Here is a 24,251-nt window from a genome sequence, read left to right on the forward strand (position 1 = left end):
TTGGAGCCAGTGGTTCTTCAGGCAGGAGAAAGGATCACAGACATCACAAGTCATATTCAGGGGTGGAAAATAAGAGGTAGGGTGAGGTGCCTGGTTCTTTGATGCTTTACTGGTGTCCCTCCATTAATACTCTGTATAGTGAAAGGTGTGTTTTGTGCTGTACAACTTTTGGTGGGGCATAATGCTTCTTCCACAAATGGGAGCAGTGCATTTTTTTGAACTGTACAGTCTGTTTTGTTCTTGGTAGCTGCTGTGCACAAAGTCACAAAAGCTATTTATTTTCTCAACTGATCATTATTTTATTATGTTGAGGCCTACTTTGCTTCCATTGATAAACTGCATGACCTTTTTGTAGTACCTACTGCAGTAGATTGCATTTACTGATGAAAAAAGAAAGCATTTGATCTATTTGAATAGTCAAGACAATTAAAAACTTCAGCTCTCAAAGATAAGTTGAAGCCATCCCTGCAGTTACATTCTGTCTACTGAACTGAGTTTGCAGTAACTGTCATTTTTCTCTCCAGTTTTACATAAATCATCTTAGTCAGCTACCTGAAGACATTAAATACAGCCAGTGGTGATATTTACATTAAAAGAGGCCTCAAGGAATAGTAGCTATTATCATTCTCTAATGCACCTGACTTTATGGGCTGCAAAACCCTCTGAGATGTCTGTCTCTGGACCCTAGGAATAACTGAAAGTGTGCAAAGGTTTTTTGTTTGTTTGTTTGTTTGTTTGTTTGTTTTCCATAGGGGAGGGCTGATCCACTAGGGAAAGCAAAAGGCAGCACCAGCAAGGACAGGGTCCCACTCTGGTCAGACCAGAAATGCAAAGCACTTTGCCAGCAGCCCACGGTCAGGTGATTGCTCCAGCATGGCCTGCCGAACCCCGAGGAGCAGAAGATGGCTGAACCTGTTGGTGCACGCAGGGTCTCAATGCAAGGCCTTGTCTTGTAACATGAGGTATGCATCCTAGCTTTGACAGATAGGGTAAAGTGTACAGGTTAGCCTTCATCCTTTGAAAATACAAGTAGATTATTCTGAGCTAAACTCTGCAGTGTCCATTTAAAAACAACCAAGTTCTTGCACTCTGTGCTCCCTTCTCCATGTATATAGCTACCCAAACCAAGAAGGTTCTTCTATCACATTTTATTCTTGCATTTTCTCTAGACATGCTATTCTTTTCGGAATATATTCTGTCCTATAATGGTGGGTATAGTTCCACTGTTAAAAGTTGTATCAGCAATCTGTAACACAAAGGAAAATGATAGAGATTTTTAAGAAGAGAAATATCTTCTTCCTGCTCTTCGAATGTCAGCATTCATCTCCATTTATTTTTAAATCAGTCACTCTAGCCCTCAGTTTCCCAGTTCTAAATATTTTATTTTGAGGATGTAATTTACTAACTCAAGAGCTCTTTCAAAAGCTTTCTAACTTGATTACTGCCATTTGGAACATCTGCCTGATAAACTTCTGCATTAGCAACCATTGAATGACATGTGGTTTTCATTCCTCAGGAGATTCATAAGTTTAATTCCGGGAATCCTTAATCCATGAGTGATTTTACATTAAAGAAAGAATTATCCCTTGCTTCCTTTTTCCATAAAATTGACCTTTTCTTTTCTTTTCTTTTCTTTTCTTTTCTTTTCTTTTCTTTTCTTTTCTTTTCTTTTCTTTTCTTTTCTTTTCTTTTCTTTTCTTTTCTTTTCTTTTCTTTTCTTTTCTTTTCTTTTCTTTTCTTTTCTTTTCTTTTCTTTTCTTTTCTTTTCTTTCCTTTCCTTTCCTTTCCTTTCCTTTCCTTTCCTTTCCTTTCCTTTCCTTCCCTTTCCTTCCCTTCCCTTCCCTTCCCTTCCCTTCCCTTCCCTTCCCTTCCCTTCCCTTCCCTTCCCTTCCCTTCCCTTCCCTTCCCTTCCCTTCCCTTCCCTTCCCTTCCCTTCCCTTCCCTTCCCTTCCCTTCCCTTCCCTTCCCTTCCCTTCCCTTCCCTTCCCTTCCCTTCCCTTCCCTTCCCTTCCCTTCCCTTCCCTTCCCTTCCCTTCCCTTCCCTTCCCTTCCCTTCCCTTCCCTTCCCTTCCCTTCCCTTCCCTTCCCTTCCCTTCCCTTCCCTTCCCTTCCCTTCCCTTCCCTTCCCTTCCCTTCCCTTCCCTTCCCTTCTCTTCTCTTCTCTTCTCTTCTCTTCTCTTCTCTTCTCTTCTCTTCTCTTCTCTTCTCTTCTCTTCTCTTCTCTTCTCTTCTCTTCTCTTCTCTTCTCTTTTCTCTTCTCTTCTCTTCTCTTCTCTTCTCTTCTCTTCTCTTCTCTTCTCTTCTCTTCTCTTCTCTTCTCTTCTCTTCTCTTCTCTTCTCTTCTCTTCTCTTCTCTTCTCTTCTCTTCTCTTCTCTTCTCTTCTCTTCTCTTCTCTTCTCTTCTCTTCTCTTCTCTTCTCTTCTCATTTTCTTTCCTTTTCATGGAGAAACAGAATATAGGGGAAAAAAAGAGATCCGGAGATCTTTTTTAGCTGTAATCTGTAGTTAGTATCTTTGAAAGAACAGAATGAATACTCTCATAGTCACTCCAGGTCTGGCAACACCTGCACAATTAATTAACCATATTCATAACAGCAGGGCTGAGTGGGAATTGACCAATTTTTGCAGGTAACGTATATAAATATGTCTGAGGCATTTTGTAAGAATATGTACTTTTTCTTGAGGTGTGTGTTAGTGCTGTAGCATCCAAAGAAAGGCAAAACATAAAAATAAAATAAAATAAAATAAAATAAAATAAAATAAAATAAAATAAAATAAAATAAAATAAAATAAAATAAAATAAAATAAAATAAAATAAAATAAAATAAAATAAAATAAAATAAAATATGAGACAAATATACAAGTGCTTTTCCTTTTTCTGATTTTTTTTTTTTCTCTTTGGGGGGTTTCTTCTGCTAGGAGTAGAGATTGTGTGACTGTGGGCTGTAAAATGAATATTTTTTCACAACTAGAGCTTAAAAATCAGTAATATTAACAGGGCTTTATAAATTAAGAATGATGCACTGAAATATATAGGGCCAAAGTTATTCCTTGTGTTTTTTCAGTGAGTTCAACTGATTGGCATTGGCAGTGTTACTAAGAATTCTAGTAGCTGAAATCCTTTTTCTTTTTCCTAGTAACCCTTGGGGGTGTTACTTCAAAGCAGAATGATCACATGCGATATTTAGGCTTTAGAAAAGGAAAGGAAAGGGAAAGCAGAACTCCAGTGCTGACTATAGGATTATGACTTTCAGCCATCCATACTACGAGGTGCAATGTCTTGTTCTCTTTAAGAATTTACAGTGAGAGAAGCTCAGCTATGACCACAGCTATCAGATGTGTAAATTAGCTCTTGTCATACACATTTTCACTGTTCAGGAAGAAACTTTTTTTTTTTTTTTTTTTAAATCTAATCTTGAGAACCAGCCATAACTTTTTCAAATGACTGCTTCCGGGTGACTCTAGTCTTAATGTCACAGTAAATATGTAATTCTTTTTTTTTTTTTTTTTTAAGGAACATTTAAATAGTACTATTTTTTCAACAAAATGACATCAAAATGAGTCATAGTTTTTTGTTTTTTTTTTTTTTTTTTTAAATGCAGCAGACCCTATGCTACCTAGTGCGTTGATTTCACTCTGTACAGTTTCAAGGTTCTGTAGGCTTCTGTACTGAGAATGCTTAACAGCTTTATTAAGCAGAGTCAGGGTGATGGTGACACAAGGTGAGATACTATGATTTATGAGATGCGGAAAGAATGGTTTCCACTGAATTTCTGTGGGAATTGCCAACAGAACGTGTACAGGGCAGCTAACACAAGTGTAATTGTCACCCACTGCCTGCCTGTGTAAAGAAAGGCTCACCTGACAAAGCTACTAATAATTCACTGACAGTCCTCATTAAATCCTGGAAACTGTTTCTAGAGAACTCCTTTTATGGTCTTTGTCTACCAAAGCAAAGCAGAGATTATCTTAACTAGGTCACGTGTTTCTGAAGAAAAACACTTGTACTGAACATTGTGTAGAGAAATTCAAGGAAAATAGAGACCATAGGATCAACATTTTGGTTAGGGAGGATTTATTTTCATTTCCTGTTACAAGATAGCTGAACAAACTGAGAGATCTTAGGCTACTGTTTTGACTGCATTTTGCTTTCTTATATGACACATTTCTCTAAAGAATTTTAATATAGCACAAGAGGAAACCAAACGGTGTTTTAAAAAATCTGTACATCTGGAGATGTACAACCTCGAGGTAGTTCAGAATGTACCTGGCAAACAGCACAGGGACTTGTTATTGTAAACAAAGATGCGCCAGTATAAAAATGTATTAAGACAATGGTGAGTCATACTTGTTGGTTCAAAAGTATGAATTTCCCAATAAAACCACTTTGTTAATGGCAGATTACAGGTATTTGGGTAGATGTAAGCTTCTCTTCACAAAAATTGGATTTGGATAACAAAATGGAAATGGAGTCATATAGCTTACACTCCAAAAGAGGTTTTCCTCATCTTATTACAGAATACAGCTTTGTTAGTGCAGCGATGTATGACTGATTAGAGTGCTTTCACATAACCATCAATAAATAATTTCCTCTCCTACCTTTAATTTTTAATTCTAGTGAAATGCTTGTATAGAGACTGAGATGAATGCACATGGCCAACTCTTACTGACAATCTGTAGAATTATAAGCATTTGGAAAAAAAAAAAAAGTTTGTTTGTTTTTGTGTAATTCCAGGAGAGTACTCTGTGCCCCCAGCAAATCAGAATTATATTCCTAAAGGCTGCCAGGAGGATTTACTATATAATCCTCTTCTCACTGTTCCCCACTACTCAATTTAAGCAGTTCTTGCTCTTCAAGTTGAGTTTTATGTATCCTGTTCTCAGGCATATACATGTAGTTCTGCCTTTACTTTTTGTAAGGAGCTGTTACTCTGCTTAATAGCTATGAATTCTGCTAAGCATCCAAGCTGTTGAACATCCAAGCACTGGAACAATGCCTGTAGCTTCTTGGGTTCTTTCAGCCACTTAGCTTCAAGGATGAGTAATATTTGAATCAAGCATAATGGTTTCAAATGAAGCAAGAACTTAGATCTCTTATAGATATATCCATAAGATATATATATATATACATGATACAATATGATAAAATATATATATAAATACATACAAAGATATATAGATAGATAGATGGACATAGATATGCTTAGTGCAGTGCAAATTTATATAGCTAATGAGCTGTTTTTATTTAGGGCTTTTAAAATATTTTTTTCATAGACTGAGGACTTCATCCTGTTGCTTATGAAGCCTTACATACCCAGGAGTAAGTGCTAGTCTCTATGAGAAGATAGCAAGTGGTGGAAAAAATGTCTCTTTCTTCCTTGTCTATCACTCTCTGTGACTGACTTAATCACCTCCCATTCTTTACATTTCAGTGGTTAATTTGGGGTGTACCATGCTTACTGGCAACTGACAATTTCTTTGACAACTTTATTTTAAAAAGTGAGAAAAGATATCAAAAACTTGCATAATAAAATGCAGCTAATGGAGATATTTAAGAGGTGTGTTTTTCAGATATATAAATTGTGTTAATTTCATGAGAACGATAATAGAATTATAATCTACAAGTATTAAATTTCACTGCAATGTTAGTGACATGAAAAACAAACTACAGTTCCCGATACTCCATCTAAACCTAAGAGGGTGCTGTTTTTTAGAAACTGACAGACATAAATACTTCTTTTAAGTTTAAAACTCTGACATTTGAATCAATGACTTCATTAGCTTTTTATGCATCCACTAAATATAGCTGGTAGTTTTCCTTGACAAAAAAAAGTTAAATGTCAGAATACAATTTTAATGTTCATACCTTTCATGTTAGTTTTGCTTTCTGTGACTATTATGAACTTACTAAGAAGTCTTATAATTCAAATGTCAATAAAATAGACATCAGAGAGGGCTCTTACTTACTAACGTAAATATTCATGTGGGGCATGCTGTTCTTACATACCTTTAGGACAAGAAGCAGGCAGAGTGAACTAATGCTCAGGCTTGTCTCTCCAGAGATCAGTAAAACTGAATGTACCAGCCTGAATCCTGTTACATGGAAAGCACAGTTTGGCACAAATTAATCCCTCTTTACTGTTTTGCTCATGAACTAAGACTGGTATACCATATACATTTCTGCCTGAGCTTGACAAGCTGTGTCCAGGGGAAGGAGGGGGAGGGAGAAGGGGTCATATCCTGCCTGTAATTTTAACAGTGTGTTACACTCAATGGAGAAAACTATTAGAATATAATAGAAGTTAGGCATGCTAATATGTTGTTAGAAAAGTATTGTAAAGAACCTAGTAACATTGACTTCCAAAAGAACACTTTGGAGACATGTAGGTAGATAAGGAAATGTTTAATAATCTCAGAGGTTTAATAAATATTAAAATAAATATCAGAGGTAAAATCAGAGTAAAGATCAGAGGTAAATATCAGAGGTAAAAATCAGAGGTAAATATCAGAGGTCCAACAGACTTCCTATCTAAAGTGACAATTTCAGCATTAGTATGTTCTGTTATGATTACTTTTTTTTTTTTTTTAATATTTCTGAGGAGAAAAGAATAAATGAGAAATGAAGCATAAAAAGAGAACTGAATGGAAATTGTGCTCACAACTAAAACATGTTTTTCTTGAATCACAAGCAAATTTCTAGTTGGCATTACTGATGAAGTCACCAGTTAGTTTCTCTGCCATCCATCATTCCACAGCTGGAATGCAAATCAAGAATGTACAGAGACCTTTTCCTCTTTACATTTGTATTTTTTTAGGTTGAGAGACTTCAATCAGAAAATATTATCTCAACGCCTATTAAAAGTTTCATTTCTAAAATTGAAAAGATATGCAGCTATTTAACTGTCTAATTAACTATTTTGAGCATAAATAGTATTGATGCCAGAGTTTGGCAATTACAGATACCTTCCATGCATGTTAGATTAAGTGAACTTGTCTGATTTTGAAACCTGTGAGTATATTTTGTCCACATTCTCTTAACAAAGATGAACAAATACCTGTCAAAAGCAAATGAGTGATGACAATTACTAGACAAATGACTGAATAACAAAAAAAGATGTCAGGTTTTGGATTGAACCTATTTTTTTCAACGGTATTTTAAAAGCAAAGGTATGTCCTTCCACACATTAAGTGCTGTAAAAGAATGAAAACTCTTTATCTGCACACAACAGGCTGTACTGAATGAAAGAGCATAATTAGTCAGCATTGTTCATATTAGAATTCTAATCAAGGCATTCACTCCTCTCTTGCAAAAATGTACTTCAGATAGTTAAAGGTGCTCAGAACTCAATTTGTTATGATGTTCTTTTTTCCTTTTATTTATTTATTTATTAGCTATGTAATTGAGTTCTAAACCCAGAGCCACCACAATTTATCAGGCTTGGCCAGTCCTATTACTTACCAGTAATGCATACTTGAAAGAACTATTAATTTCTTCAGTATATCAGTACCAGTTACTTGAAGAAAAGGAGGCACAACAAAAATATATATATATATATATATGTGGTTTTGTTTTTATTTTATTTTTTGCCAGCATAAGTGTCCTTCTTATGAGTAATAATTATGGAGTAATAATAGTAAAAATATATATGGGACAGGAGATCTTATGTGAGAAAACATTTCCAATATGGGAATATTGGAAATATTTAATAATGGGAACTGTGCAAACCTCATAGTGCCAGGAACAATTCTAGATGGAAGTAGGTCAGTGTATCTCCTGCTGCAAGACTGATTTGCTAAATCCCTCTCTCCTTTAACTATGTCAGTAAAAGCAACTCTTAACTGCCAGATTTGAACCATATCTGATGCAGTGTTTGGAGATACTGAATGAAGACTATTTCAGTAGGAGATTCTGAATGAAGACTATTTCATGGAGAAGTTGTAGATTTGTTAGTTATACAGGAATTTTATTCCCCTCTGGTAATGACCTGGTTTATTTTAAACTACCATTGCCATCTACATAATATAATCTATCATTAAGGGTGTATATGATGCGTCAGGAGTTATGTCCCAAACCCCAGGACATAATGTGATGATTTTCTGATGTTACCCTTGTAGTGCAGTTAATTACCAGACTATGCTGTCAGTTATTGACAGCACTGCTAATTATATAAGATCTCACTAAATTTATTCCTAAAATTACTGCTGTTCATTTAGAACATTCTTTGGCTGTCTGCTGAATCTTTGCACCTAATTTTACATTAAATACTTTTTGAAGATGGCAAATTTTAAACAGATGGAAATTACTCACTTAAAATCAGTTTTGACTTAATGAATAATTTCCATAGAAATTAGTATGTGTCATAATTTCTGCAATGAGTGAGAATGCAGTTCAAGTAACCAGTTTCATAGTTAACTGAAAAGGAATATTTATTTATTTATTATTTAGAAGCAAAGGGTCTTTTTTGTTTGTTTGTTTTTCCCTGCATATCTGTCTAGCAATTTCAATTAAAAAAAAATGTAAGCAGGACTGCTTCTCTCTACCTCTTTTTGTCTTACACACACACAAAATAAATGAGAAATCAAAACCAGCGAAATCATTTACTTTGTCATCTACAGGGAGTTTGTAGAACAATTGAAATAATTTCTCTGTGGTGGCTGATATGGACACAGGAATGCTGATGGGCATGTGAGGGTGTACTGGATTCACCTGGCAAGATTTTGTCAGAGCGAGAGGGAGCTGCAGGGCCATCTCCTGTTGGGAAAGGCCAGGGCTGTCCTGTGCTTGTTGCAGCTGGCTCCAAAAGCGACCTGCTGCTTGCCAAAGCTGGGCCCATCAGCAATGCTGGTTGCACTCTGAGAGAGAAGATTTAAGAAAGAGGGGAAAACATTGCACAAGAGCAGGTGAGAGAGGGGAACGAGGTAGTGTGAGAGAAGCAGCCTCGCAGCCCCCAGGTGAGTGCCGCAGGAGGGCAGGAGGCAGCAGCAGGCACAGGGCAGCAGCAGTTCCCCTGCGGGCTGTGCAGGGAGAGGCCCCTGGTGGAGCAGGCTGTCCCCCTGCAGCCCATGGGTCCCACATGGAGCAGATCTCCACGCTGCAGCCCCCCCATGGGTGGAGGAGCCCCCGGTGGAGCAGGTGGATGTGGCCTGGAGGAGGCTGCGGCCCATGGAGAGCCCCCGCAGGAGCAGGCCCCGGGCTGGAGCTGCAGCCCGTGGAGAGGAGCCCCCGCAGGAGCAGGGGGTCTGGGGGGAGCTGCCGCCCACCTGTGAGGGACCCGTGCTGGAGCAGTTTGCTCCTGGGGGATGGATGGATGGACACCGTGGGACGGAGCCGTGTGGGAGCAGTGCTTGGAGAGCTGCTGCCTGTGGGCAGCCCCCGCAGGCTCAGTTGGGGAAGGACGGCATCCATGGGAGGGACCCCACGGGGAGCATGGGAAGAGCATGAGGAGGAAAGAACAGCAGAGATAAATCCTTATGAGCTGACCACAATCCCCATTCCCCATCCTAGTGCACCATTTGGTGTGGGGAGGAGGTTGAAGAATCATAAACAGGGGCAGTTTAGATTCCTCCTCATCTCTTGAAAAGCTATATCCACCTGAGTTAGTGGAGGGGAAAAAAATTCAGGCTGTGATCTGCTTATAACTTTGTATTTTTTGCCATTTCCTGAGGATTCTGAGAGAGACTTGTGAAACTTACCCAGACTGCAGCTGTATTAACTATACCAGGTCCTCTAGGACAAAGAGAGTGGGTAGTGTTGACACTTAGCATTTTACACTCCCTAAATAAGCATCCCAAATTCAGGTCTTTAATTTTTTTAATAAATGCTTCTTTCACCATTGACCATCCCAACTTGCAAATAATACTCTAAAGCTCAAAAGTAATTACTTGTATTTATTTTAATCCTTTTTTTTTTTTTTCCCTTCTTTTTTCTAATAAGTGACCTTAGCAGTGCAGCTCTCCATCCATACCCCTGCCACCCTGTTGCTGCTGTACCCTCACTGCACAAACTAAAACTTCCCAGGCACAATTTTGCAGCAACACTTAAGCCCCCAGCCCATTCCACATGTTGATCTGAGCATGAGGGCAGGAAATGAACAGGTTGGTCAAAATACCTCAGCTTTCTCATTCTGAAAGGAGGGCCTTCGCAGTGTCTTACATAAACCTCATTATAATTTGGCCTAATATCAGTACCAATTCAACAACTTACGTTAACTGTGGGAAATAAAACATTTTGCAGTAACATGCTTCAGTGCATGCTGACACCTAACCTACTAGCTAAAAAAAAGCAAACAACAGCATGGCAAAAATATTGTTTTTCCCCTAGGAAATACAAAGCCTATGGCTATGTAGTTTTTCCTGTTTTTCATTCTTGATCTCATAACCATCACAGGGATAGAAGAGCTCTTTTGAAGGGCTCTTTTGCAAGTCTTTGGAAACAATGAGATTGTCATGATAATGTCATAAATACATAATGTCAGAATGTCATAAATACAGGGGAGTTGCTGGAATTCTGTATTCTCTAGCGGTCACAGCTAGGAAACCAATTCACATAGACTATTCAAACCAGCTGAGTTAGAAGAGTACTGCTACTGCTGTAAAGCACCTCAGAGCTCAGAGACACCATTGGCAGTACTGCCACATGCAAGTTAGACACCTGAATTTTCTCATCTGTAATGCTGTTTCTGTCCTAACCTTCCCATGCAGAAACAGTCTTCTCCATCTTAGGTACATTACAAATTAAGCCACCAAATAGTGATAGTCCCAAATTTTTTCTTTATTTCTTTCTTTCTTTATTTTTTTTTTTTTTTTTTGGAAAAGTATTTACTTGTCTGCTTGTATTTTTTTTTCATGTTTCTTTTTTTCTCCTTTCTTTTGATGTTAATGGTAGAACCTTTTCACTAGTCATAAGCAGTATCAAACATTTTAAAGCAGAACAAATAAAAAGTGGTAAATATAACAACAAAGTTGAGTATTTGATTTCAATATACTAAGTTTTATTCTATTACAAGATTTAAGAAATTACTGTAGATCTCAGGGTACATTTTTTTTTTTTTAATTATGAAAAATGTATTATTTGCCACATTAGTGTTGCAATAAAAGAAAAGAGATCCTGAAGTATAGTCAACACACATATATGGTGAGATGGACATAAAAGATAAAATAGTTTTGATTTCAACAACAATGTTGCTGAAAATTGTAATCTATCTTGCAAAGTTAGATTTAACTCTACTGTAAATACTTGACTCTTAAATTTGCAGTCCATGATTAGAAAAGTGGAACTGTGTTCAGAACAAAACATTAATATTTGTATCAAACCAAAACAAGAAGCAAAAAAAAAAAATCTTCCTGGTGTTGACAGCAATTTGGGGAACTACAAAAAGAAGCAGATACAAAAAGTGGAACTGCTCAGGAAGTGCTAGACCATACCAACCCCTTTCACTCTTACCTAGCAGTTGTCTCCTTTCCTCTTTATGTGCTTAACACATAACATCTAACATATAATAACATCTAACATGAAGCATGATGTTGGTGACATATTGTTTGGTTTTGCTTACTTGTGAATGACAAAACTGCAAACTTGCTTATTTGTACCGGCAGTCCCATGAAGAATATAGCATTCAGAAGCAAGCAAGTTAAGAGTCTTTGTATAATTTCTATTGCATTCTTGTGTGCAGAATAAAAGGTCTGGAGTTCACAGTTGGCAAGAATCCAAACAGTAGACAATAGGTGCAATGCAGTTTATTAATCCTCCAGACAGCAGGAGAAGCCACAGGAGCCCTGCCAAGATAAGGAGACCACCAGGTGCTGAGGAGCATCAGCACGTGGTGGAGGCTTGCTCCTATTTAAGTGGTCAGCACTTTTCTAATACCGCTTCATGCACATTCGTGTATTGGGTTCTGGTCACAGTGGATGGTCCAATGTGGTCACCCTTATGGCAGCCACCCCATATGGTCAGCTTCCATGTCTGAGAAAGCTTGAAGCATGATGGGTGAGCTCCTATCAGAATATAGAATTTGTGTGGGCTTGACCTTCAGCCAAGCAAGTTACAGCTGGCTACTTGAAATATGCATGAGATAGCAACAAGCAAGAACAGTCACTAGCCAATCACCTAACTCCTTGCAGTGTCTTATAAAATGGCTCACATACATTGGTTTGGGATTTTAAGTAAAATCAATGAAAGTGATAATCAAAGAAACAGAAGTAGACACAATTTCTAATGCATTGTTTGATGAACAAAGTAGAAAGAAACAAAGAAAGACAGAACAGAATCCCCCTTGCAGTATTCCATAGTATTGGTATACTTCTGGCCATTAAGGCCACTGATCAAAGCTGGCAACATGATCCATTAGAGGAGGACATTGTCCCATTATTTGTACTGTGTAAGTAATGTATTGAAACAGGCTTTTAAAAAGTCTTTAAGCAATCAGACTTTAACTGAGACAGTACAAAATTTGTTTAAATAATCTTATATTTTATTTTAAAACTTTTGCAAAGCAGTGCATCAGAATATATTATTAGGAATTTTTTAATTTCTGCTATTTTTATACCCATAAAGAACAATTTCTGGCAATCATTAGTAAGAGTAAGGAGGCTATTTATTAGTCAGTATGTATGACATAAAGCCCTTTAAGAATTATTTTTGTGCTATATGAGTGATTTTCTTCCTACTTTTGACATGCTGCTAAACATTACACAAAAGTTTGGTCTGTCTTCATAACCTGATACTCCAAAGAGCCAGTTTAACAAATGGAAGAGCATGCATTATGACAAAAAATCCCAGCAATAATGTTAGTATTAACTTTCTAGTTTTGTTTTTGTTTGGAGGGCTTTCTTCTATTTCGTTATCTTTCATCTTATGTTCCATCAGAAAAGTCCTCCACATAAGAGTTTTCTTCCAACCCTTTTCAAGCCTTATTTCCTAAAACATATATTTGTAAGTACATATGAAATGTAAATTACACTAAAAATAAAAATATGTTACTGGCTTATTTTGTCTATATAGAACTAATAACAGTTTCTGTCACTACATTTTTATATGTTGGATCTTTTTTTTACTATTTCGCATTCCCCATATCATTCATGTTAATTTAGTACTAAAAAAAACTATCAGACTCTGCATCTATATTCCAAAATGAAGATAAAATAGATTTCAATCCTGTTTTACAGGTCATTTACTTGTAATTGATCTCAAGAGGTAGAAATGATTAATGAACAATTATCAACTGAGGAAAGATACAAGACATACTTGAAAGTAAATATAAAGTATATAAAATACTGTTCTGGATAATAACATATAAGTATTGGTAATTATTTTCACTGCTTCTAACACAGTAGCTCATGTAAAGACACAGACTGTCTCCTAATAGCCTATAAGCCTATACAGTTAATTAAAGTTTCATTTGCCCAGATAAGATCCTCTCATGTACTTCTTTGGTTAACAAGACGTATGCTTGCTTAGAATTATCTAAAAAATAAAGAGGATCAGTAACTGTAGATGGATTAAAACCTTCATCCACTAATCGAAATTTTTGTTGTTTGAAAGTTCCAGTCATTTCCATTGTTTCCTGTAGAAGAGATAAAAAATATATTTATTATTCAGTAGAAGAGCTGATTTTCTTTTGCTCACAACATTTGATTTGAAAACAAGTTTTTGTTTTTAAAAGTCTTACTTAATATAAGATCTGTTTGGCCTTATTACTTTGTAAAACAATGTTTTTCCCAGCATTTTTGTGCTGCACCACCACCTGTTGACATGTGGATAAACACTGCAGCCTCTTGCTTTCTGAATTGTTGTGTAGTTATCAAATGTTATCAAACCCTTTGGTGGAGCCCCACCATGCCTCAGACAACTTAGCATCTTCATTTGTACACATTATAAATCCACACATCAGAAAGAATCTCAACAAATAAAATATGCTATTAACAGGAACTACTTACTGAAAAAAAATCAGGAAATTCTCTATGTCTTTGACTATTTTGGTATTAAGAATGGGTTGAAAGAATCACACAAAATTATTGTGGTCCAAATAAAGCTGGATTTTTACTACACATTTTATAATGTTTTCAAGCTTCTCTTCAGAGTCACTGTGTCCCTTGGAAAAAGTAGTAGGAAACATCTCTACTGAGATTTTTTTTTCTGTATTTCTATTTTTTTTTCCTAAACTTCATCTTGTTTTTCAGTCCCTATGAACAATATAGAACTCTGCTCGTTTCCGATTTTTTTTTTCCAGGCATGCCTCATATACCTTTTTCTTCTCTCACATCGAAAAGAAAATTTCCATCTGCCTTGAAAAACAAGCACATCAATTTCTCCAGTAACTACACTCCATCTTCCTACTCTTCTGTTCTTAGTCCAGCACTAGATATTTTCTTTCTACATTCAAAACAAGTAGGATTTTCTGTCTTCCATCAAAACCCAGTGTCACAGGCACCACTATCCTCTGCAGTGACTAATTTACTTAATTCTCATCTCAAACTTCAGTAACCTTAACTGATTTACCACCAGTCTTGGATTTAACTCCTCCACTACCACTCTAGATCATGCCAGTTAAATCTCTGACTGTTGTGCTACTTAATTCATTAAATAATTTTGACAAAGTTCCTAATGAAATTTTACTTATGAAATTTTAGTACAGTTACTGTTTATTCCCTTGATCTGTCATCAACCCTTAATGCATAATTAATTAATTAATTCTGCTATTCATACTTTCTCATACTCCATGGACTTGTGAGAGTATGTTTCTTCATTATGTCTATCCTCCTTCTGTCTTCTGAGCTCCACTTACTGGTGTCTTCTATTCTATTTTTACATTTATATATTATATATGTGCAAATATCTGATTGATAGCAGAATGCTTTCTAGACTTACTATTTTTTTCTCATTTTCAAGGTTTTTCACAGTCTTTTCCTTTTTACCCCTTTATTCTAATCAGTATTCAATCTCTGACTGACCCAGAGAACCAACTCCCATAACCTATGTTCTTTTTTCAATGATTTTGTTTTTCAGCTTCCCTTTGGACAAAGAAGACTTTCTTCATAACCATCTTTTTGCTGTTTGCCTTTGTCATGGTGTTCCTAAAACACTTATCACAAATGAAGATGCTCACAAGCTTCACTTATCACAGCGATCCATACTGTGTGTTTTCTATACTCTCCCTATCTTTTTTCGTATCCATATATAGCCTATTGTAATCACATTTAAATTTTCAATTCTTTGGCAAAGGGACTCTTTTTTTCTGCAAACTGGACAAGTTACCACAGCAAAGCACTAGTATACAATTAGGCATGCTAGGCACTCTGATGGTTACGGTGGTGACAGTAATAATAAACATTTTTAATTTAGGCCCAGTAAATATGGCACCTTTTCAAATTCTTTTGTGTTTTTTGTCACTACATTACACAGCAAATAACATCTCATTTGTCTCATTTGCACTATCAATATGTCTCCTGCTCTACCTTTACTTTTCTATTCTCTTGTTTCCATCAAATAAAATAGATTTTAGATTATGAAATAAATAGATATATAATAAATAAATAAATAGATAAATAAAATAGATTTAGATTTTAGATGCAACGGTTTACATTTTACTAATCTGAACCTTTTGTTCTTCCATGTTCTTGCTTCTGATCTCCTTAAATCCTTTTGTATGGTATCCATTCTTACTGGTTTATGCAATTCCTCCCATTTTAACATAATCTGCAAATTTTATTATCTTTTTGTGTAATTCCTCTACCCAAAATACCGTAAATGGAGACAACAAATTGTGCCATTTCTAAAATTAAATTAAGTGATATATTTGCAAGCACTTTCTTTCTGTTATTCATTCAACTATCTCTGTATTGAAATGACATAGATGTTTGTATGCACAGTGCAGTAATGCAGCTTACCTGGACTCTTAAAAAAAGAGGACGGGCATAACTAGGTAGATAGGTCACCACTTGCTTATACATTTGCTCTAAGTCCAATGATTTATTCTGCTTTAAAATGAGAGAGGCCATTCCTGCTTTTCCTTCATGATCTGTGGAAAAGGAAGTAAAATGAGAATTTTCAAACATGAATAAAGTTAATTTTTTGTGAAGAGCGATACAAAAAAGAACTACACGAGACGTTTAGATGTAGAGCTTAGGGATATGGTTTAGTGGAGGGCTGTTAGCGTTAGGTTGAAGGTTGGACTCGATGACCTTGAGGTCTCTTCCAACCTAGAAATTCTGTGATTCTGTGTGATTCTGTGAATAATATATCATCTTCTGAGTTTCAGTAAAACAAAAAGATTGCATGTAGATTTTATATAGTATGACATACTTTTGGAGATTGTTCGAGTGATCAGTTAATAATGCTGCAAATGAGTTGGGCAAGTAAGACTAAATAGGGTACTGTCATGGAGTACCATACTCAATATTAATCAATATCTGAGGATAAATAACAAAACCCTCTCTCTCTCTCAAAAAGAGTGCTGAGGTGATTTCATGGATTACCAATTATATGTTCGCTTCAATTTTGGCCTTTCTCTCTTGCAAGTATGTTCCCTCAAAACTGTGGATATGAATGTTGACAACAGAGAGAGATTAAAAGTCCTAACTGGTTTGTGGGAAATGCAGGCATCACTGTTGGGGAAGAAAAACAAAAAAACAAAAACAAACAAACAAACAAACAAAACAAGTAGATAATAAAAACAATAAACCAGCAATCAAAAACAATTTCACATTTTAACCATCTGATATTAATAACAGCTAACCTTTTTCCTCCTTTCTATCCTCCCCCCCCCCTTTTTTTTTCTAATGCAATAGCTTCTATGAGGAAATTGATTTGCATACGTATTAAGTACAGCTCATGTACATCATGACAGCTCTATGAACTGATTCAGCTATTTCTTCATACAGGTAAGAATCAGCAAGCAAATGTATGCTCTCATATTTTTAATCCTGATTTTCAATCAGTCTTCTTCATTTTGATTTTTCTTGTTTTGTGGCTTTAAAGTAGTGGCAAGTGACACCTTTTCCACATTTTAAACACTTACCACATTACTTTTCCACATTTTAAACATTTTAAACATTATGTAGTGGGTTCACCTTGGCCAAGGGCTAAACATCCACCTAGCCTCTCACTCATTTTCGTTCTCTCACAGAATATGGAAAATAGAAAGAAGGTGAGAAAACTCATGGCAGTTTAAAAGGGAAAGCAAAATGTGTACACTAGCAAAGCAAAAAGCAGAATTCATTTACTACTTTCCACTGGTAGGCAAATATCCAGGCACTTAATGGAAAACAATGGCTCAGCCTGGGCAATGGTTGCTTGGGAAGGCAAATGCCATAAACAAAAATGTCCCCCCTCTTCTCCATTTCCCTAAACTTTTATTACTGAGCATGGCATCATATGATGTGGAATATCCTTTTGGTTAGTTTGGGTCAGCTGCCCTGTCTACATTTCCTCCTAGCCTCCTGCCCAACACTGCATACATACTGTAGAGAGAAAATCTTGACACTGTGTAAGCTTTGTTCAGCAATAGCCAAGCATTGGTGTGTTATCCACAAATGCAAAGCACAGAACCTTAAAGGTTACTATGAAGGAAGTCATCTCCCTCCCGGCCTCACCTAGAACATATTTTTAAAAGCCTTTAGCAATAATGGGGATCAGGCCCAAATAATCTCATGAAATTAAGCTTAAAAATATTACTGAAAAAAATACATTATTTTATGTATTAATAATTTATTTTTCTATCCGTTTGTTTCTTGCCCTGTCTTTAGTTTTATAATATTCCTGTTTTAGATGGTTATTAGGCTAAGTTAAAAGTGAAATAAAATAGTAGCCTTTATTCATATACTTTCAAGTAACTTTAATTCTTACCTTGTTGATGTGATTATTGTCTGACACATTAAAGTGTGGATTTTCCATGGCTGTATATTTAATAAAGCTTGAAACTTTTATTTAGGTTTTGTAGCTATCACAGTTTCATGAAAGATAGATAATTTTTCAAAAGTACACAACATTGCATGCAGATAAAAATACATGATTCACTGGCTCATTCACGAACAGTTGGTATTTTCTTCATCTACGTACAGATTTTAACTAGGTATTAAGCAGATGACTCAATGAGAAATGATTCATAGACTTATGACGTGAAATAAAAAAGTTATGAGAGTTAACAAATAAACCTAGGGGAAGAAAAACATAAAACTGAAGCTTTCTTTACCTGGCACCGATACACCATACACATTTGCTTCTTGTATGAAGTCCAACATTACGATGACATCAGAAACTTCTGTTGTTGCAACATTCTCCCCTTTCCATCTAAAACATGAAAAAAATAATTTAATACCATGAAAACATATGGTCATCTACTCTTTAAAAAACATTACCTTTAGTAAGACTTCCATTCAATTTAGGCTATTAAAAACTCAAATGTGTTCCTGCTAGTCATCTCGGTATATTGGTCTCATAACCAGCACTTGTAAACTAAAGTTATTACTTTAACTAAAGTTATTACATAAAGTTATGTAAACATATCTAGCACTTGTAATTAAAAGTGCTACTGGATATATCTATCACTATAAAGCACAATTAAAATTTATCATAATCTGATTTAATGGTTTGCAAAATTTTGATGTATGTCAAAATATATCAGATGTGACCAGTCTTCAGTATTGATATGTTTTTCTCTATTTCAGTATCCACTTCTCCTTACCCAAACCAAAACTATCATTGTTCAGTATGATCAGTGGAAATATTGTTCAAAGACCTGGACCTCCCACAAAACCTTCTGGAAATGATTTATCCAGCTCTGCAGGAGCACTTTTTACTAAATTAAGCTCCTATCATCCACTTCAAAATCATTATATACTACATCACAGTAGTTATAAACTGAACATTTCCTGCTGAAAACAAATAGAACAAGTATTATTCTACCCTGCATGTATGTTTTTTAATGAATAAAAAAAATGTAAAAAGAGACAATGATTATACCTGAAGGTATCTCCAATTCTGTCCCAAAAATACAGGAAGTTCTCATGGTCTTGAACCATTAGATCTCCAGTATTAAAATAAAGATCTCCCTTCTTAAATACTTCACTGAGTAATTTCTTTTCTGTATGTCTCTTATTGCCAGCATAACCAAAGAAGGGGTTCTTTGCATTCACTTTGGAAATGAGAAGACCAGCCTCACCTATATAGAGAAATTGAAATGAATTGAAATGAACCTATGATACACAATTCCTGTACTGCACATTAGTGTTTGTTTGCTACATGTGATATTTACAAGACCAGGACCCAAATTTGTCAAGGTCCAGTACATAAGGCCAAATAATAAAAGCTTACCTGCTTTGCAATTCATGTAGCAAAGTGACCGTAAAGACACAGTACAATATTCTCCACTTAAATTCCCAGTATTTTGTATTTCTTCTTGATGACTAAACAGTTCTCATCCCTCAACTGTGAGTTTAGTCACAGTAACTTTATCTTCTGAAAGCACTCACTCCAAGTGAATATTATGTCCCACCTCCCACACCTTACCAAATTTTTAGTGATGAGTCTCAACTTCAGCACTTTCCTACTGAATTAAAAAGCTAGGGTTTCTAAAGAAGCAGGTGTTCAACCAAGAGAGTAAATCCTTATTTAAACTCAGAACTTCAGAAATTCTGAGGACACTTCTGACGAATTTTCATTAATGTGATAAAACATTGTTGCTTTCTTTGCAAAGTAAAATATCAATGTTTTAATATATTTTTTCCTAAAAACAAACAATCAGAACAAACTAAAACAAGCAAACAAACAAACAAACAAACAAAAAAAAAAACAAGCAACAGAGATATGGGAATAGGATGATCCTGTTATGCATGTCGTATATCACAGGATTAGTTTCCTGAAAGTGGAATAGTATGAACTCCTAACAGTTTTGGAAGCATGTTCTGAACAACAAAACTTAAGTGTTGCATTACTTTATCAAATAAAAGAATTACAATGATAAAAATATGTAAAATAAAAATATATCTGAAGTTACGTCACTTACACCTTTTGGGAACCATATTTTCCTGGAACTGCCCATGTTTGATTAAGATGTGCTACAGAATCCAAACTCCTTTGAAAAATCTGCCTCAGCTCCCTGTTAAAGCAGTTTGCCTGATCTTTAAATATGAGTTTTTCTCACTTCAGCTTCCAGGCATTAATTACAGCTGTTATCTTCCCACAGTACAATAGGGATGCTTTAGTATCTGATAAACACTTTGAAAATAGGTACAATAAAGAAAAACTAGATATCTAATAAGTCTTTTGAAGACAGTTATAATCAAGCAACCTCTTACATATGTATATATTTGATAAACTAAGTACAGGAACAGTTTATCCACAGCAGTTAATCTCCAAAAACCATTTGCTCTAATTCAACAGACTTTCTTGTAGATCTCTTAGGCAATCATCTCAGTTTGTTAACCTCCTTTAAAAAATACAGATCACATTACTTACATATTCAGTGATAATACCATATTGTCACTTTTATACATTGCTCTCTGTGAACATATCCAAGTATCTCCTAAATTCTTTTGGTGTCAGCACTGCTGTGCTTAATAATGTTCTGTCTTATATCAAAAATCATATTGCTTTTTTCAGAGTAAACAATAATAGTTTATGTTGGCATACTACAGTAATACAATAGCAATTAAAAAAATAATCTTTGAAGTATTTGTATTGCAATCAAAAGACCATTGTATTCTACTGTAAAACATGCTTACCTTTATTAACTTTCTCACACCAACCGTGCTTATTTCTAATTGGTTCATCTTTTTGGAAATCATACTTGATTAAATCAAATGGAAAAAAAAGCTAAAAAGGGGAAAAAGTGTCATCAGTTATTCATCTACACAGTGACATCTGGTGGCAGCAGACATAAGCAAAAAAACCCTTTAGTCTTGGACATCTAAAAGAAGAATGCATTTCATTTAAACCTTGTGTGTGTAAACTTACACCATTTCCTGGAGGGAAGTAACATCAGAATGTTTATATAATCTGTAACTTTCAAAAATACTTCGTGAAGACAGAATTTTGATTTTGTTCATTTTCTTATAAATTAGTTGTGGGATGCACATATCAGTGGAACAGCTTACTGACTCAGGATAATAGAAGCATATCGGAGATTTGAACTGACATTTAATGGTGGCTGATATGAAAAGTATATTTTTATATAGGGATATTCTGGTGCCTAAAACAAATGGGAAAGCACAGGACTACATATCCTTACAAACAGAAACTTGCTTCCTACTGGGCTTTATTGCCTAACTAGCCTCAGTTCTTCCCTCTGAAAAGTCCTACCACAAGCATCAGCAGAAAGATATGTACTCCTATGTCATTTTACAAAGTTATGTAGCTGTAGATGTGCCATAGTTATGTCAGTATCAGTTCTGCATTTCTTGGAAATACTGTAAACCCATGTGTCCTAACACTGGTGATCTAACTGATCTACTTTTATTTTACAACCAACCTTCCTCTCATAAGTATCACAGAGAATATGACTCTGAGTAAGCTGAAGGCAAGATATTCTTATCAACACTACAAATCATGATATTTTTCCTACTAGATATGCAGGGTCTGACTCTTACTGCAGCTTCTTTTTCTACTGTGATATAAATCTAAATTAGACTTCAAAGACAGCGATAGGCTTGATACCACATGGACCACTGTTGTTGTGGTTATTATCCTAAGGCTTTAATTTGTCCAGCTTGGGAGTCTTCTAATTTCTGTTTTCATAAAGAAGTATATAGGCAATTTATTTAACAATGTATTTAATCTATTTAATGTTAGTCAAACCAAAGATATATAATATCTTTTCCCACAAAAATCCTGACAAGCAGAGAAAACAATTAAAAAAACCTGCACTTTTCACTATAAAGAAATATAATGTAATTGAAGGATGTTGTTATGAAAGTGACTGCAGTAATGGATAAAGTGCCAAAGCATAAAACCCTTTGCTTTTCTGCACCTAGTTTACACAAGTTGTACAATGATTTTATTCTAACTTGAAATGTCTTTGTACCTATATAACATCATTTTGTTTTCAAGAAGTCCAAATAAATAGGGGCTTGAATCAAACATTAAGCACACAGTTTCAGCCTCCTTTAGAAAAAAAATGTTTCACTTTTCAAAACTGACCATTGTATTGTAACCTATATCTAAATAAAAAGATATTTTAAACAGTTGACCAAATGAACAAGGTTGAAGTGTACTGCGCAAAATCAAGTCATGATCTAAGAGTTGGACACTTTTTTAATAAAGTCATAGGAAATTTTTCTTTATAACAACATTCTATAGTGTTTATCAAAGACAAGAATTTGAGAGCTAAAGGGTCTACCTTAATTAGAAAATAACTGTTTTACTCTTGACAAGCCACATGAGAGGTATTCATAATGAACAGTAAACAGAAGGGTTTTTTGCTGCTGTTGTTGTTTGTTTGTTTTGTTTTGTTTTTCCCTTGGAGAATTTGCTTTGGATTTCTACATTTAACACCTCCCACCCCCCTATTTCCCCCCTTTTTTTCTAAACAATGATATTTACTACTTCTATAATATGAAACGTTATTCTGATATTTTTGTATTTGTTCAGAATAGCATTTTGCCCTGCTCAGTTCCATTTTCATCCATTTACTCCTTCAGAGCTCAGTAGATATGTTTTGTCAACATATTAGTCTGAATGATGTATTATTTTAAGTTGTTTGAAATAGTCAGTAGCTTTAATTCAGTATTTGAGATCATCCAAGACTGATGTGACTCTTACTATTTATGTCACTCCATTTATCTTTTACTGCTTGCAGCTTTGACATATTATCTATGCCTATCTATGCCTAGTTAGGTCTTTGAAATAAGTCATGCAAATACTTGATTAAAAGGAGAAAACAACATGTATTGCATTAGACATGCACAATGAAAGCATATGCCAATATACTTTCTGTTCAAACTGCTGTCTTTATGTAAACAGCTTTCTTTCCATATTAAATAATAGAAAATGAAAGCTCCAGAGCAAAGCATTTAGTCTGGGTACTGGTCTACATTTGTTTTATCCCATTTAAAATTTATTGGAAAAGAGAGCCTGAACTGCTGAAGCATTACCATATTATTTTCACACAGTAGTGCATGCAGCATTCATAATTTTAATGTGTATTTTGTTCCCTAAAGCACCATGTAAATGCATCAAAAAAAAAAAAAAAAAAAGAGCACCATTTACTTAGTTGAAACTTAAAGTGAGTTAAACTGCAACATTACTGTCTATTACTGTGCAATTTGGATGTTATTTAACAACAGCATTGCAAAACCCTATATATTAAAAAAAAAAGAAAGAAAGAAAGAAAGAAAGAAAGAAAGAAAGAAAGAAAGAAAGAAAGAAAGAAAGAAAGAAAGAAAGAAAGAAAGAAAGAAAGAAAGAAAGAAAGAAAGAAAGAAAAAAAGAAAGAAAGAAAGAAAATTTAAGTTGTTAAATGTTTCAAAACTAGCTTTGATATTCCTAGTTTCAACTTATACTGAATGACAATAAAAAAAATATTAAAGCTAAGCTTGATATTAACAGAATCATCATATATTCCACCACAAGTAAGATAATTTGGAATACACTTAAAGTACCTTAGATTATCTTAGATCAAAACTAGTCAAAAGAGCAGAACCAACACTAATTTTTAGTTAATATGATACACATTCCTGTCCATTGACCAATGAACTTAAGAGCTGCCAGTGCTTGCACAAACACATATCAATGTCTTGTCCATGAATACAGTTTCACAGGGTCTTAAGACTTGGTTAAACAGCTTTTAAACTAAAAATGATATCTTCTGCCATTTGCTTCTATGGCTTCTATGGAAAAAAAAAAAGTGCATAGTACTAATTCTGTGTTGCTGTTTTACATAAGATGTTTTATATGCTGAAATGACATATGGATGTATTAGAACAAGTTCAGAGGAGGGCCACAAAGATCAAGGGGCTGGAGCACCTCTCCCACAAAGACAGACTGAGAGAATTGGGCTTGTTCAGCCTGGAGTATAGGGGGCTCCAGGAAGACCTTATAGCAGTCTTCCTGTACCTAGAAGGGGCCTACAGGAGAGCTGGGGAGGGAGTCTTTGTCAGGGAATGGAGTGATAGGACAAGGGGTAATGGCATTAAACCAAAAAAACAGAGATATTTAGATGAGGAAGAAATATAAGGAAGAAATCCTTCACTCCGAGGGTGGTGAGGCACTGGCACAGGTTGCCCAGAGAAGCTGTGGATGCCCCATCCCTGGAGGTATT

General features: G+C 35.4%; 1 protein-coding gene across 2 annotated transcripts in view; it reads right to left on the bottom strand.

The window, feature by feature from the left end:
* Positions 1 to 11,080: 11,080 nt before the first annotated feature.
* LOC116500598 (long-chain fatty acid transport protein 6-like) overlaps positions 11,081 to 24,251 on the bottom strand; it is a 47,829-nt gene continuing 34,658 nt past the window's right edge. For both annotated transcript variants that reach the window (XM_032205711.1, XM_032205710.1), the window contains 5 exons: positions 20,719 to 20,809; positions 18,959 to 19,157; positions 18,189 to 18,286; positions 15,886 to 16,016; positions 11,081 to 13,562 (listed from right to left, as the gene is read on the bottom strand). In XM_032205711.1, coding sequence (XP_032061602.1) covers positions 13,386 to 13,562; positions 15,886 to 16,016; positions 18,189 to 18,286; positions 18,959 to 19,157; positions 20,719 to 20,809 — 696 coding nt within the window. In that variant the 3' untranslated portion in view covers positions 11,081 to 13,385. The remainder of the gene's footprint in view (positions 13,563 to 15,885; positions 16,017 to 18,188; positions 18,287 to 18,958; positions 19,158 to 20,718; positions 20,810 to 24,251) is intronic.

Source organism: Aythya fuligula, chromosome Z (assembly GCF_009819795.1).
Source record: "Aythya fuligula isolate bAytFul2 chromosome Z, bAytFul2.pri, whole genome shotgun sequence".
NCBI lineage: Eukaryota > Metazoa > Chordata > Aves > Anseriformes > Anatidae > Aythya > Aythya fuligula.